Source organism: Pipra filicauda, unplaced genomic scaffold, assembly GCF_003945595.2.
Source record: "Pipra filicauda isolate LSUMZ 115617 unplaced genomic scaffold, ASM394559v2 scaffold7_size6619720_pilon, whole genome shotgun sequence".
In the NCBI taxonomy this organism is placed as follows: Eukaryota; Metazoa; Chordata; class Aves; order Passeriformes; family Pipridae; genus Pipra; species Pipra filicauda.
The window spans coordinates 2889311-2905918 of record NW_024104976.1 but is presented as its reverse complement, the minus strand read 5'-3'; the positions used below and the strand labels follow the sequence as shown (position 1 = coordinate 2905918).

Here is a 16608-nt window from a genome sequence, read left to right as displayed (position 1 = left end):
GATGCTAATGAGTTCCAATTCCAGTGTCTCTAACAGACTTTTTTCAAAGGTTAGGGTTTAGTGTAGAGACACGGTATCTTTCTTGAATTGCCAAGGCAATCTTTTCACCCCCAAAGCTGAAAGGGTTTGCTTAAATTTTTGCCACCTTCTTCCTGTTCTTTAGGGCTTACATTTAGAGCTGATCTTTGTCTCTTAAGGCACTGAAAGTGTTGCAGTTGCTGACAGTAATGCCTCTAGCCAGTGCCTTTCACTGCTTGCTTTTGTAAGACCCTGTTTTAGTTGCTCGTGACTTTGCCAGACTTACACAGTTCACACTGAAATTTCCCATGCTGAGAGGCTGCCTCGAGCTGAATTTTTGGAAAGTGTCAGCAAAAAGGACTTAGCTGTTTCCAAGAACAAGATTAGGAGAAAACACATTGTTTTATCCATCTAGAGTAAATTTTTCCAGCTGTTTTTTTGTGACCTGCGGTGTCTCCATGCTTTGAAGAGGGGACTTGAAATACGTGCCCTTGGGAATCCCCAGGGAAAGACACTCAAGTTTGGCATCTTCAAAATGTTGTGCTTTCTTGTACATCCAGTTTGTTATGGTGTTCTCCAAATAGTGCCCCTGCAGTGTGTTAGTCATGTCCTCAGAGCTGTGCAGACAGCACATGTGACAGCCCAGATGTGCCCAGGGAGGGCTGGTGTGGCTGGTCAGGGGGCGCTGGGCTGTGCAGGATGTTCTTCCAAATCTGAGAGGCCACTGTCACGCCAGGACCAAGGGCAGGGAGACTCCCTCCTGCTCTCACAGTGCTCTCCTCACTTTGTAAAGGAGAAAAAGAGAGTAAACAGCCAGCAGAGAGGCTGGTGCAGAGAGGTGGAGGAGCCTTTTGAGGAGCTGTATAAATATTTCAGGATGAAGGACTTGATGTGGCAGCTCAAGGGAAAGGAGCTGTAGGAGAGAGCAGTGATAAGGGAGAGAGGGCAGAGAGAAAGGAGGTGGTGGGAAGGGTCAAGATTCAGAGATGTGTAAAACCAGGAGACACAAAGGATGGGGAAGGCACAGGGGGCAATGAGGTAAGGAAAAAGCAGAAGAATATGTGGGATGGGAGAAAAGAGGCCACAGAGAAACATAATCATTGTGTGGAATATGGCTCTGCCCAAGTTTCAAGCCTTTTTGGTGTCCAGGAGAACCTGAAGCACAGTGGCACAGTTTGACTCTCTTCCTCCTCTGCCACCATTCCCCATCAGACCTAAGAGCTTTCTGCTCTGTTGGTGACATGGGAAGTCCAGGGGGTGATCCAGAGGGCTGCTGTAGGACTGCATACGAACTGTTGTTATAATCCATGTGAGGCTCTGATGAAATTCTGGGCTTCCTTCTGTTGTAAAAAATATAGGTTGACTTTTGTTTATTTTTATTTTAGAAAGCATACTCCTCAGGAGAATTCTTTAAAGGGTATTGCTACTGTGGCAGAATCACAGCATGCTGATCAAAGTCAAAGATGCTGGTGCAATTTAACTTCCTTTTTTGTGTTCATGCACAACAGATTTAATAACTTTGGAAAGCTTATCTTTGCAACCTTCCTATTCCATTATCATAATTTTTAAGGCATGGAATATGATGACACTAATCCAAGAGTAACAGAACAGCAACAATTACAATACTGCATTTTTATTACTACTAATTTTCAGCTTCACTCTTATTTGAACTTGGCCTGTTTTCTTCTTCACTGTATAAGTTTATTCTTGATAAGAATTAATTTAGCTCCATTTTCATAGATTATTTGTAGGGAAAAGTTTAAGTAAGCCTCAACAGAAAATAATAGTACAAAATGGAAAAAGTGAATCAGATTTATGCAAGGCAGATTTCCAAGATCACTGAATTTCACTTCCAAGGTCAGTGTAGCATTCTGTAATTGAGAATAAACAGGCACTCACTGCAGACAGTGATTCATTGAGAAGTAATAAGTGGAACCAGAACTAATAAGTGGAACTTTCTTGAAAGTACAGTAATCTGAACTGCAGTTTATAGGAAAAGAAAGTACATAATTATTTTACAATTATAGCAGAAAATGTGTTTGTATTATAAAATTAAGTAAGTATCCTTAGAAAAATTGATGTTAAATAAAAGGGCATTTTTTTACAGCTCATACAAGTGGGCTTATTTCCCATTGCTCTGTTCTTTATCAAGTTTTGGCTTGTACAGTTTTGGCTTGTACAAGGTGGGAATAGATACTAAGTATTTATACTAAGTAAAAATGGTGGCAATTTATATTTATTCATATAAGTCTAATGACAAAAGAAAAAAGGAATAGAGAAGACATACCAAAAATGATGTTCCAAATGCTGTAAACTATAAATGAATGTGAAGTCCTCAAAACATTTTTTAGACTGGACTGGCTAGTAAAATCCTACCAACTGCACTATTGAAATTCCTTTTTTCCCCCTCCTTATGTAACAATAAACAAAAAAACTTCAAGAAAATAGACTTGAAGTAATTCCCTGCTCAGTTAATAGATCTTCCTATAGATACGCACGTGTGGTTGTGTAGATAACTATTACTGAATGGAGAGATGAAGTTAGGGATACATCTCATTTACTTGCCTTACCTTGACATTGCTTCAATGAGGGCATTTGCACAATGCAGGAAAGCAGACATTGCTGAACCAAGTGGCAAAATTACATCTATGGTTTCATGATTGTACCCAGTGTATTTCCTTTTTTATAGTGAGTTTGTTTTCCTTTTACCTTCCTCCACATTTCTATGTGTCTCTGTATTCCTTTTCACTGAATCCTTCTTCCCTCTGGTTTTCAATGGATTTTTTTTTCCATTTAGCCTCTTTTGAGTAAAACATGAACGGTATCAGATTTCAATTTCAATGGAGGTTTTGCAGTGTGTGAAAAGGAATAGGTCTGTTGTTAAAGTGAGCCAGGACAAATCTCTGCTCACTGCACTCACAGTCAGAAAGTCCCTGGGTTATAATAAGCTACCTCAGTTGTCACCCAGGTCACCCCAGACACTTATTCCAGTTTGACAGAAAGAAGGGGAGAATTGCATTGATCTTTGCTTAAAATTTCATGTTGAAAGAAAGCACTTTGGATTCCACACATTTTGGGTTTCTAATGCAAAAAAAAAATGCACTTTAATACTTAGTATTGTTTTACTGCAATTGAACTTTGTTTTTCAGTTAAAGAATATATTATTTTTGTACATAAGTGTGGTTATATTTGTGTTGTTAACACCAATGTAACTCAAGTTATGTATAAACAGAACTTTTGTCACTGTGTTTTTTGTTGGTAGAAAGTTAAACTATTACTATTAAGACTTAGCACAGAACATTAGCATATTCTGGGGGCAAAATGTAACACAGCCAACATTAATTATGTCACATAGAACACTAAAATACAGTGTGGCTATAAAGAGCACCAAGAGCAGCAGCCTTTCTTCATAAATCTCATTTTAAAATAATAAAACCTCGCTATTCTTCCAAGGCTTCTTCCAAATAATAAATTTTAAGTTGGACCATTGAAACGAGGAGGCCACAATCCATAGTTTATTTTGCAAGTGAATTCCATGATGGCAATGGATAATGAATTTACAGTGTATGGATGTGGGACTAGGAGAGACCTCCTGCATCTTTAAACTCTGTCCTTAAAAAATGAAGGAAAACTGGTTGATAGCCATGTATAAACACGGACACGCGGTTTTGCAGCTGGTGGACAGGTAATAAATTCCTAATAACGTGCTAAATGCACAAGTTTTTCTAACCTCCATCTGCTGTGCTGCAGCATCTCTTCACAGTGGAATGTTCTTATCTAGATAGCAGTAAAAAGAATATTTTTAAAACACCACTGGATGCCAGCAAGGCCCACATATATTAAAGATATATATTGCCATCTTTGACATGACCTTGCCCCTTTAAATATTTCATATAACCAATAATAGAATTTTTGCTCTAAAACATTTGCCAGGAATGCTTTAAATGAAACTATCATTGGGAATCATACACACATTTAAAAAGAAAGGTTTGGGCTGTCATCCAAGAATTACATATGCCTGAAACAAATGTTTAAAATTGTATTCCTATATATGTGAACTGTACAGAAAAAGTATGAGCCCGTACTGGTTTCCATTACCCCTTGATTTCTTGCTGTGCAAGATACTTGGCCTTCACACATCCAAAGTCCATAGAGAAAGACCAACTACACTACGTGTTGTGTCCAGTTTACACCAGACTCAAGGTCCTGTGTCCCCTTCACAATGTTCTGTGTGAAAGTACAGACTTCCTTCAGTATTTGTTAAAAGTGTGGCTGGGTTGGGTCTGTGAAGAATCACTTACTGCCTGGTGGAGAGGTTTTGTGCAAGCTGTGACTGTGGAGATAGTTGTTACAGAATAGTAATATCAGTCAGGATAAAAATCAGTAGGATTCCCTCAAAATCTCAACCAACCTACTGATTGCTTGAAACTCATGTGGAACCACCAGTGTTCTGAAAGGAAAACACTTTATAGAGAGTACTCCTCACTATTGATTGTTTACTTGGAGAGTCTGATTGATTTTGGTCTTCTTTTGACACAGTAATGATTTTTTTTCCTTACTTAAAGCTGGTGTCAAGTCTTGGTCAGTGGTGTCTGAAAGCTGCCATCCAACACTTCAGATTAGGTGATAACACAGAAAGAGTCTGAAATCTTAGCACCTGTGCTGCTATTAAAACTGGAGAGCACGACTAATCTACCTTTGCAGAGTATTTCTCACCCCAGATTTCCACTTGACTTCTGTTTGATATGTCTGGGATGGCTGTCCTTGATTCCTGTCATCCAATGCATGGTGAAAGTTAAAATGATTCTTACCTTTGGGCCACAAAGGCTTTTATCTTCTTGAAGCCTTTTCTTAAAAAAATTACTTAAAATATTGCACAAAAAATATATCATGATACTATTTTGTCTTTCTACATAACCTTCTGTCCAGTTTTGTACTCTGAAATTATTTAGCCTTGGTAAATATGTCTCTAAGGTAAATAATTTGAATACTGCATCAGTAAACCTTGCCAGAGTTTCAGAAATTTCCATCAAAATTTTTCTCTGAGCTTACTCAGTGACCTCAGTTGTTGAAGCTGACAGTACAGAAATGGCTGTAGACAAACTTGTATGAAAGAGATAAGTGAATTGGTTTATTACTACATGTTGAGTCTTTCTTGGGCAACATATGGTTCACTTCAGACTTTTCAGACCTGCACAGATGATCAGAATAAGGCTATTTATGTGAATGATCATCAGGAGACACAGAGGGAAAGTACTCCGGAGAGGCTGGAAATGAAACTGAGTTACTGGAAGAGAACAGGTTTGCTGAGCTTTCAGGATCGTATATGGAACTGAAAGGTTCTTGCAGGGGGATGGTTTTAACTCCTTCTAGTGCCTAATTTAAATATAAGGATAAAATTTCTGCGAGCTTTTTATGTAGACTTGATTCTGCCTATTTAAGGGCACAGGACCTTCAGAAAAATCCCAGCTGTAACTGCTCCCGAGAGCAAATTCCCTAAAATAACAGTCACCAACACAGAGCAGAAGTCTGCACCTTTTATTTTTAGACTTATTAAGATCCTAGTGGAGGATAGCATCAAGTAAGAAAGAGAAAAACATGCACTTGATAATATTTTCAAGCAGTTCCACTGTCACAGACCTATTCCCATCCCTGCCAGGAGGCAGAGGAGTTGTTCCAATAATTCATTACTCACTCTGGCTCTTTTCTTCTCTCAGGAAAAATATTTATCCCTAAAGAAAAGCCTGTAGAAACCCGTACAGAAGAGAAAGTGACCCTGGATCCAGAACTAGAAGAGGCCCTGGCCAGTGCTTCAGACACTGAGCTCTATGACCTTGCAGGTGAGACAATACATAGATATGATCCTCTCACACCTCCAGTTCTTCTTTGCCCAGACCTGCCACCAGGAGTGTCTCATGATCACCTCTCAAGTCCCTGCTGTTCCGGTGGGTTGAATATTAGGGGAGAAAAATGATTAGGGCTACACTAGAGTGTAGCCCTGAAACAAGTTACCCAGAGAGACTGTGGGATTTCCATCCCTGGATGTTTTCAGGATCCAGCCAGACAAAGCCATGGCTGACCTCATTAATGTTGGCAACACTCCTGCCTGAGGGGGAGGCTGGACAAGATGACCCACAGTGGTTCCTTCCAGCTGGCGTTTCTTGAAGTGCATTGTACTTTGACTCACTTGTTCAAAAACTATATTGAGAATGTCTGCATCGCCAGAGTTTAAACCCCTAAAGACTCTCCCTACAAGCAGGCGTGACTCAATATTTTATAAAGGGGATTTTGTTTGGGGAACTAAACTACAGATATTTTTCTGAAGTCTGTGTTTCTGCCATTAACATTGTGTCCTGCCTCTGGTATTTACACATTTCAGCTGTTCTTGGAGTGCACAACATGGTCAACAACCCAAAATTTAATGAAGCAGGAGCCCGCAGTAAAGATGGAAAAGGAACCGTGAGAAGTAAGCAAGCAAGCAGATTTTTCTCTTGTGGGCTGCGTGTCATCTTTAGGGACTTCTACACCTATGGGCCTGGTCAGTTGGTCTAATTTAGTGTAATATAATTGGGCCTAACCTTAATTGATCTAATTAATCAGGAGAGGTAACTTTTTAAAAGTAAATACAATCTTAAAGTCCATTATCATGACAACAGTAGTATACAAATAGATCATTCCTAAGGAGCTTTATTTTCCTAGAGAGCAGTATCTAGCTCTGCAGAGGTGCTTGAAAGGATGAGAGTATTTAGGAGGCCAAGACATATATATTTCCATTCCACTTCAGTTCAGGCAGCAGGCAGAAAACAGAGGGAGCTGCAGCTAAGAGTTGGCCACAGCTCAGTCCAGGCCATCTTGCCCCAAGAACCTACATTGACACAACTGCAAAATGACTTGTAACCACTGGGCTCAAATGCATGAGTCCCTGTCAGAGTCACATCTGTGACCATGGTCACCTCAAGCTGCATTCACAGGGAGGCAAAGGCTGCATGGATGTGCTCCTGCCTCGACTACTCTCTCTGTTCTCCCACCTCCACCTTAGCCCTGTGGCCGTGGGTTTAAACGATGCCTGTTCTGAGGCTCCTCAGGTACATGGGAACTATAATCATCCAGGAAATCCCCCAGCAGAGACAGCTTCAGTTACGAAAAACAAATCCAGAAATGTTTGCACTAAATAAACAGACCTGTGGTGAACCAGATCTTAGCTCGACAACCCCACAGGAGGCTGGATGGGGGGAGAAATGGGTGCATCTGAATTCCACGTTTTTCTTGAGAGCTGCCAAACCTTGATCCAGAACTTGTCACCTCTGAGCTCTGGGATATCAAATGGGCTAAACTTTGCTTTTTAAGACAAAATTGTGGAATGTCCTTTTCTAGGGAAACAGTACTAAAAAAATGCTTACTTTTTCTAAGGCCGTGAGAACAGCAGCTGTCTTTACCAAGGACTTTCATTTCTATCTTTCATTACTAAAGGGGAGGTGGGAAAGTAGACAGGAGACTGTGTCATTTCATTTTTCTCAGGATTAGGCTGCTCTGCAAGCCTCCCCAGTGGGGCCCTGTGTGAGCTGCCATCTATCTCATAACAGGCAACTGCATGCATTACTAATCCTCATAGATTTCAGAATATTTTTGTTGTACTGAGTCAAAAAGTCAGCTATGTGAGTCAGCTAAACTATGCTCCAATCACAGACTTAAGAACCAGAAAACCACCGTCACATCACTGTATTCCTTGGTCCAAAAGCAACACCTTTCCTTAGCCAAGTGAAATGCTGCAGTAAAAGAGGGAGACATCTCAAAAGTTGCCCATCAATGTGGCAAAACAGCACCACGATTAAAGAAACAAGAAAAACTCGTGGGAAACAACAAGAAGTAGAAAATGAAAATTACTACTAACTCTAGAATGAGTACACTGTGATGTCTAACCTGAGGACAGGGTGCTTGTCTCTCCCCAGCTCCCAGTTTGAAAGGGTGTTGCCACAAGTGCAAAAAATGCTTTGCTTTTTTTTTGTTTCCTTTCTGTCCTTGCATGCAAGGTGAATTCTCTCTCTAAATTTTACCTGTAGTTTTCAATTCCCTGCTCCCTAGGAAGGCTGGAGTGTTATTCGGGGATATGTGAAGTCTCTCAGGGGACTAGTAAAAATAAAGTTTGGTGTCCAAGGGAGCAGCTCAAGGATTCTGTATGACCATCTCCACTAAGAGTATGAGTTCTAAAAAAAGATGTGGGGTTTTTTTGGCCCGTGACATGGCATGAACTTTACCCATAGCACTGAACAGCAATGCATAGTACCCTGAGACTTGAAAAAAGCCTTCAAAATCTCTCCCTGTCTGCAGCATAAAATACAAGGGTTTAAACATACTTGTGGTCAGCAACATATTCCTTTCTTGCCTCTGGTGGCTTGGGTGGTCAAGGTTTATAAATTAATCTCCATGACTACATGCGTGGGAATTAGAAGTACTAATTGTGTTCTAAGCTATGATTTTTATGCATCTCTGGGAACATTTATAGCTCATAGCTTCCAGCATTAAATACCGGAGTTCTGTGAGCATGAACACTCAAAGATTTCATAAATCTTGGTGCTGGCAGATGGACTTGCTTTTCATGCTTTGATAGTTTTATCATTTAGAAAGTGCAGATGTTGCAACTTTACAAGAGCTAATTGAATTTATAGTAAGGCTGATAGTATCAGCTGAGAGAAGGAAACTGAGGGGCCTCCTGACCATGTTGCTTCATGTTAGCACAGTCTATTCATAGGTGCAGGGATGTTTTCTTGCTAATGTCATGGGCAAGTTTTGAGCACACCTTTTGTTACAGATATTAGACAAAGAACAAAGCAGGCCTTGCAGTATATTACATCCTATGCAATAGTCTTTAAAGCTGCTTTGGCTCAAATTAATTGTACAGGGACTTGTGTACATAAAGGAGGAATTTGCTCATGATGATACTGCCCAGCCTGTGACCACAGCCTCCAGTGACATGTTCTGGGGCCACAGAAGGTGCAATGGGCATGGCAGGGATAATGGGGCTAATGCTGCAGTACAAACCTAAATGGGAATTGAGAAGCCAGACTGCTGTTGATGGTGTCTGTTCTTCGGTCAACATTTCATGAGATCTTGTGTTGCAGATGTGGTGAAAGGTGAAAAGGTCAAGCCCATCTTTGAGGAACCACCTAATCCAACCAATGTGGAAGCAAGTTTACAAAGGATAAAAGCAAATGATCCTAGTCTTACAGAAATCAATCTCAACAACATAAAGGTAGATGCTGTGGTTTTATTTATGTCATCATAGGAGGATTTATTCAAATATTTCCAAAGCCCTTGCCTTTATCCTCAGAAAAAGCAGGACACCTAGTGAAGGGATGTGGAAAGAACTGTTGTAGAGGCTCCAAGGTCATCAATTCCTGATATTGAATTAAATGCCAATTAAAAGCCCAAGGGGGGTGACTCCCTTTGGCTGCCTTTCTTTAGCAGATTGTAAAGCAAGATATCTCATGGGCACTATTAATCATCACTGGCCAAATTCAATTAGCCTACACGTGCAAATCAAGGAGGAGCTGGCACGTGGAGACTGAACAACCAGCAGCAAAATAGGAAAGTAGCTCAGAGATGGTCATGTGCTTGTGTTGGCCTGACCCAGTTACAGGCAGCACTGACATCACAGCCCAGCACAGGCAACCATGAGGCTCCAGGGGCCACTGTGTGCAGAGGAGGCTTTGTGAATTGGAAATACTCTTAAAAGCATCAGGGGTGTTTAAATTGCGTAGACTGTGGTTATTCGGCAATCAGTTTGATAATAATTAAAATCAGTGTCTAGCAATGTGACTGGCTTTTCTAATGACTGGATTTATCTTCTTATTATAGAATATTCCTATTCCAACACTGAAAGAATTTGCAAAAGCTCTGGAAAGCAACACACATGTGAAGACATTCAGCCTTGCAGCTACTCGAAGCAATGACCCTGTAGCTATTGTAAGTTTAAACACTGTTTGGAAAAACAAAAAAAAAACACAACAAATTTTGAGTAGGTCCGTGTCTGCTTTAGGATGCATTCTTCATTTTCTCTTGCAGATTTTCCCTGTGACTATGCAAAGTGGAAGTGTAATCTCTTCTGATCTACCTCTGTGTTCTTCTAAGCATATTTATGTTTTATTTCTTGTTGGTACTAAGCTATGTTTTGCAAATTCCCTGTTATTCCCTGAAACTCTCCAGATGTTATCTCATGCTCCTGCTTTTTGACCCCTCAGGCATTTGCAGATATGTTGAAAGTGAACAAAACACTGAAGAGTCTGAATGTAGAATCCAACTTCATCACTGGAACAGGGATTTTGGCACTGATTGAAGCACTGAAAAAGAATGAATCCCTAACAGAGATTAAAATTGACAACCAGGTAAAGAGAGACCACTGAGGATGTCCACTTTTGTCTCCCTTTTATATGAATTCCCAGAGGATTCTCCTAGGGGACTCTGGCAAAGTCAAGGCAGCCTCTGTGGCTCAGTTATTCTGCAGCTCGTGTCCCATGCCTGTGCAACCAAACAGTGGAAAACTTCTAAATAAAAATAGCCAAAGCCAAATATAAAACCCAGAGGAAAATCTCCAGGGACGGGATTCTCTTTGTAGTTTGCAGCCCAGTGATGAAATACAACCACTTTCTCTCTCACATGAAACAAATATTTTCTTTTCTTTTGGGGACATTTCACCACATTGCCAACAGAGGCAGCAGCTCGGGACAGCTGTAGAGATGGAGATTGCCAAGATGCTGGAGGAGAACTCAAGGATTCTCAAGTTTGGATACCAGTTCACAAAGCAAGGTCCAAGAACCAGGGTAGCAGCAGCTATCACTAAAAACAATGATCTGGGTAAGATGCTACTACATTTATTCATCATTTATTTGTGTGAGCCAAGCCCTGACCTTCCCAGACACAACTTTTCCTGTCTGTACATAAGGTTGAATTTTGACTGTGCAACATTCAAGCTGCTCTGTGTGAGGGGGGATGCACAGCCCCAGGGACTCCAGATAGGCAACAGCAAAGATCTTACTTGATTAGGAGCCACTATTCTCCTTCTCCTGCTCCTTCTGGGAAGAGGAGTTACTTCAGCCTTTTCCATGGAACATGCTGGATTTCCAGCTGCTCTATCATCTGTTCTGGCCCATAAGTGAAGAGCCAAACCCATCCTGTTTGTTCAGTGGACACAGAAGTCCTGGCTTTGTTGCCCTGTCCATGACTGGCCAAGCCTGCCCAGCCAAGGGAACAAAACAGACTGTCCTGCCTCTGTGACCAAGTACAGCCAAAGACAATAAAGCTTTGCAAGTTCTGCCTGAGCATGACACGCTGTGCCCTGTGTGCTCAGTACACAGAGTGAGGAGATGACAAGGCGGATGTAGTTTAGAGTAAGAAGGGGGGAAAAAAAGGAAAATATTAAACTATGTGTTTTTAATCAATTCTACTTCAAGCTGGGATGTCAAACCATGATGCCTTTGCAGGCTTCAGCTTGGGTTTCTGTTTGTGGGAACTACAATAACAGCTGAGCTAAAACCTATTTCTTTCACACATACTTTTGGGGTTTTGCAGTTTTAATTTTTAGTAGTACCTAAGCATTCCAATTATATACTATTGGTCTTGAAACTGTTTAGTGAATGCTATTAGAAACATCCCACCTAAAAATAGAGAAAGACCCTTTTTCCCCCACTATTTTACCAGTTGCCATTAGACTTATGTCCTAATCTTCATTTTCCTGTGTTTGTATTGTATGGCTTTGTTCAAGATTCTGTAGGACAGAATTCCTTAAAGAATTCAATAAAATAAAATAGATGAAGCAACAAAACACTGAAAGCAGACACTGATGTTACACTGCAGGCTTTGAAATAATGCAGTCTGTTTGCCAAGAAAGCACTATAAAATAAAACTCCTGATAGTAAAGTAATGGGACATTTGTAGTAATATGTTGTTGTTATTGACTTTCTTTAGTGGAGATTCATCCAGTTTTCCTGCTTTGTTCTGTACTTCAGCCATTTGATATCAGAAACAGGACAGGAGAGTTTGAATTGACACTAAATTTTGTACCACACAAACAGAAGAACCTCACTCATCTTATCTGGCCAAGTCAGAAAACACTCAGTAGATTTTATTAGAGTACGGAGTAGCAAATACTGCTCAACTAGACCTGCTCTATTCCAGGTGTAATGTATCCTAAGTGCTGTAAAAAATCACATGGGACTGCTTGTCAGAATAATCCTGCCCATAACACAAAGCTTCCCACTCTGATTTGCTAAATGGCAACTTCAGCCTATGTGGTTTCCAGTGAAACTCCATAGTAAATTAACTAACTTACTCCCAGATCATTGATGCAATCAGATCATGTGAAGTTTAAATAGATAATTAAGGTCCAATATGATATTTTCCCTGTTGCCAATATTTGCTGATATCAGTACATAAGAGTACTTCAGATTATTTTCTAAAAGGATATGATTATTGCTTACCTGTAGTACACACTGTGCAATTACAAAAGTTATTAATTTTCGATGCCTAAAGCTTGATATGAACACTTGGTGAAACTCTACAGTCTTGTGATATAGAAAATGCAGCTTAGGTACAATTGTTTTGTTGGACATTAAGATCTATTAATTATGGTATTTATGGACATAATCCTGCTGAGTATTTCTTAGAAGCTCCTTCCTTCTTGTGCATGTTACTGGGAAGGGAGTGTGTCTGTGAGGGAAGTCCTTAGACTCTCAGGAAGGCAATAATGGTTGGTTTTTTCTTGTTTTCCTGGTCCAGTTCGTAAAAAGCGTGTGGAAGGAGAGCGGCAGTAGCCACGTCGTGGAGGACACAAGCCAAGAGTGGAGGCCACCACCAACTGCAGTCTCAGAGTGCTCACTGGTCCGAAGGGAAGGCACTGGAAAACCATTACTGTGGGAGTTGCTCATTTCTGTTGATGTCTCCTTCTAACCTTGAAAACAGAGCCTGTTCATTTTCAATTTTCACGGTTAATTTAATTCTTATGACAAAGGTTCATAGTTGGTTTGATTTTAATGAAAACAAAATGGTTTGCAATATCTGAAGCCAATATGCAGCAACTTAACTGTGTTGCTCAGCATAACTTATAGTGACTCTGACCCTTATTTTAGACACTTTTTGATATGTTAAAATATGACCTTGTGTATGGATAAGGGATTCTCTGCTGAAAATAGAAATTTTAGGGCCAAGTTCTGCAATGCCTTATGTTTGTGAATAATCCTGACTTATGTGTATAGTCCTGCTGAACTGAATCCTGCCATGAGCTGCTCCCAGGAGTAGAACTAGTAATGCCAGTACAGGTTTGCAGGTTCACACCCTTGATCCTCCTCCTGCAGTGGGATCTGGCCAGCTGGAACCACACTGGAACAGCACCCATCTCCCTTGTTGGGTCTCCACCCGTCCAGGTCCAAGTGCAGGATCACGCCTAGACGTACAAGCATTGTCAAAGCGTACTTGTTTACATGAGCTTAGGTTAGGTGGATCATTTTGCAACGTTACTCTGATGTTTTTTATCCTTACTCCACATTGTAAAGTAATATTAGTGCTGCCAATTGAATGTTTTGAGTTTTTTTCTAGGCCAACAAGTTTTTGTTTGCTACTAGAATGCACAGTTTACAGCTAATCTTAACCTAAACAAGTATTCTGAGCAATATTTGTTTTGCTTTGAGCCATGAGTTTGACTTTTTTTAGTTCTGGTATTTATGTACATTTGTTAGTATTATAGAACTGTTCTCAGGACCTTTTAGATAAAGATTAATTAAATATTTAATCCAGGAGAGCCACTGTGCTACCAGGAAAAAGCATTAAAGGAGTAGTTTTGACAGCTACATTTATAGGCTGCAGTTGAGGTCTGTCCCTATATCACAAGGCACAAGGGTTTTTGTGTCAGTGCTTATCTGAATAAGGGCAGATTTAAGCATATGCACAAATGCTTTGCTAAATCAGGGCCTTAACTCAGATGCTGGACATAATCCTAACCCAGTGGATAACACTCATGAAGCAGCAGCTAACCCAGTGCTCAGCGGCGTTGAAATTTTAGTGAGAATTCAGTCCGGTGTTTCATTTTGTGTATTTTACAGTCTAAAACTATTCTCTGCCACTGTTTTATCACTGCCAACAGTTGACTGACATCCAGAGGTTCATTTTGGTTACATGTGTGCATGCTGTAAGAGCTAAGGGACACTCAGTTCAGGTGTGTCACACATACCAAGGCTTCCAGAAAGGGGCAGAAATGCACCTGGGGCTGGTGCCATTGCCTGGGACACACTGGCCTCTCCTCTGAGAGCAGGGATGAAGCACTGCTTCCTTGGGACAACGCTGGAGGTCACAGTCACTGCAGCTTCTCCTGACCCAGGGGGGAGAGCTGTGGGAGGCTGTGCAGCTGGGCATCCAGGGATTAGAAACCCAGGGAGCCCCAGGAGCAGTTGGTAAATGTTTGACACACTTCCCTGAGCGATGTTTTCATGACCAGAGCTGGGGTGCAAGCTAACAGGATGAACCCTCTCTCTGTGCCTTTTATAATGGAAATGAGTAGGCCCAAGGCAACACTCTTTCTGTTGGATACTGGTCTTCATACTGGGGTTTGAAGTAAATAACACTGATGTAAATCCTACTTAAAATAGTTTGCTAAAGTGGTCTGCTGACCTGGGATGTAAAGTGCAGTAGCCACAGTTTACTTCCCTGAGAGCTCCCAGTCTCTACAATTTCCTCCACTGCTTCACTTCCTCAGAATAAACTGAAATCTTTGCTTTGCAAGTAGAAAACATAACACATGGGGGAGTCATGCTGAGATTTTCCCTGGATCCATGCAGGATTGGCTGTGAAAAAATTTGATATCCCATTAAAAAAAATTACAAGTTCTGTAATATAGTAATAACTCTGCATGAGTTTCTGTAAAGTCCTTGATACCCACTTGGCTTACCAGGGGAATACTGGGCTTTTGCAGCATCGAGTTTGATGGGTAGGAAGAATCCTTATCCACAAAACCTAAAGATTATGTTACTGACAAACTTCAGTGATAGGAATCATACTGCCTCTAATTTCTTCTTCTTTTCCTTTGATCCAACCAGGGGAATCCCAACTATCAATCACTTTTTTTAAGATTTCTTTTTAATGGTTACTTTTTTTTAAGGGTGGTACGTGTTTAAGGGAAACAAGTGCAATCCATTTCTAGTCTTAATTGCCATTTAAAGTGTTGGTATTTGCATGCAGCAGTTTTGCAAAGGTGGATTGGTCTGACTGCTTCATGGTGTCTGCAGCATGTCACCTTGTATAGCTTTGCCCAGAGCCACACGAGTGGTCACAGAGCCAGGTGGCTCCATCCATGTCAGCTACAGTTTTCCATCATGGACCAAGGCACCTGGCTGGGGAAAGCCCTGCAGGCTCTCCATCCCTTCACCATGTTTCCTCTGAAGGGAGGATTCCTCAGGCACTCTGAGAGGATCATCTCAACCAGCAGCCCCACCACGTGCTCGCAGACAGGGCCTGGAGCTGTGCATGCCATGGCAGGGGACCTGGGAGGTCAGACTCCTTCCAGCCTGCATGAAGAGAACTCCTAATCCCTGGCCATTTTCTCCAGGCAGCTGCTGCCAGCCCCTGCCAGGGGCCTCAGTGACCAGGGACATCTTTGTCCTGCCTCTTCTGTGTGCTCCACACAAGGGCTCGGTTGTCATCGGCCTTGAGCATCACCAGTCAAACATTGCAACAATATAAAGATCTGTTCAATGAAACAACAGCACATGACGGTGATGCCTGAAGGCAGATTTTAATACTAATATAGGATTATTTAGCTGGTTAAAAATCTCTGCAACTAACATGAAGGGGGGCAGGATGTGACTAGTTATTTCATATCCTACTTTCAGGCAACATCTGGCATTGTCAATGCTGAATGGGGAACAGGGACAGAAGAGTCCTTTTTTTTTAAGCAAACATTCAGGAGTAACTTTGACTATTTTTGCACATTGCTTCTCGTGTTGACTGCTTCAGTTTGGTTTGTATTTTTTATACAGTTTTTTCATGGAAAAGCTCAACTTTGTGCGTGTCCTAACATACATGTGAAGTGTAGTGTGCACTGAGGACTGTATGTACATGTATAGACGAAGATGTTATCTGGAACAAAAGCAATTGCATGCGCACAGTGTGGTGCATATTACTCAAGAGGAAGAGAATTATCACGCTATGTAACAGTGACTCCCCAGCATCGTGGTTTTTCTAAATAAATCTTCATAAAGGATTTGGCTTTTGCAGTTTCTCATGGGTTTGTGCCTTGAATCAAGCCTCCCTTGATGCTGTGACATCAGATTAAGCAGCTTTCTCCACTGTGGCTCTTGCAGCTTTCACTCATCTGGATTACCTGCTAGGTTTCACCTTCTCTTCCCCCACATTACATGCTGGAGCTTTGTGAACAATGACTGTGTGCTCAGAACCAAGACTGGGAGCAGAGAAACCTGGATACTCCTCACAGGTTTAACAGAAGCTCCCAGGTTTACAAAAGTCAGTCTATGGGGCCTGGTGAGATGCATCCCAGAGTCCTGAGGGAATTGGCTGATGTAGTTGCCAAGCCACTCTCCATGAAATTTG

At 41.2% G+C, this 16608-nt stretch overlaps 1 protein-coding gene across 2 annotated transcripts in view; it reads left to right on the top strand.

Moving 5' to 3' along the window:
* The window catches only part of TMOD2 (tropomodulin 2), a 33613-nt gene extending 17352 nt beyond the window's left edge, over positions 1–16261 (top strand). For both annotated transcript variants that reach the window (XM_027732138.2, XM_027732137.2), the window contains exons 4-10: positions 5736–5858; positions 6398–6484; positions 9138–9268; positions 9874–9981; positions 10257–10400; positions 10725–10869; positions 12790–16261. In XM_027732138.2, the coding sequence (XP_027587939.1) occupies positions 5736–5858; positions 6398–6484; positions 9138–9268; positions 9874–9981; positions 10257–10400; positions 10725–10869; positions 12790–12824 (773 nt within the window). In that variant the 3' untranslated portion in view covers positions 12825–16261. The remainder of the gene's footprint in view (positions 1–5735; positions 5859–6397; positions 6485–9137; positions 9269–9873; positions 9982–10256; positions 10401–10724; positions 10870–12789) is intronic.
* Positions 16262–16608: the final 347 nt, after the last annotated feature.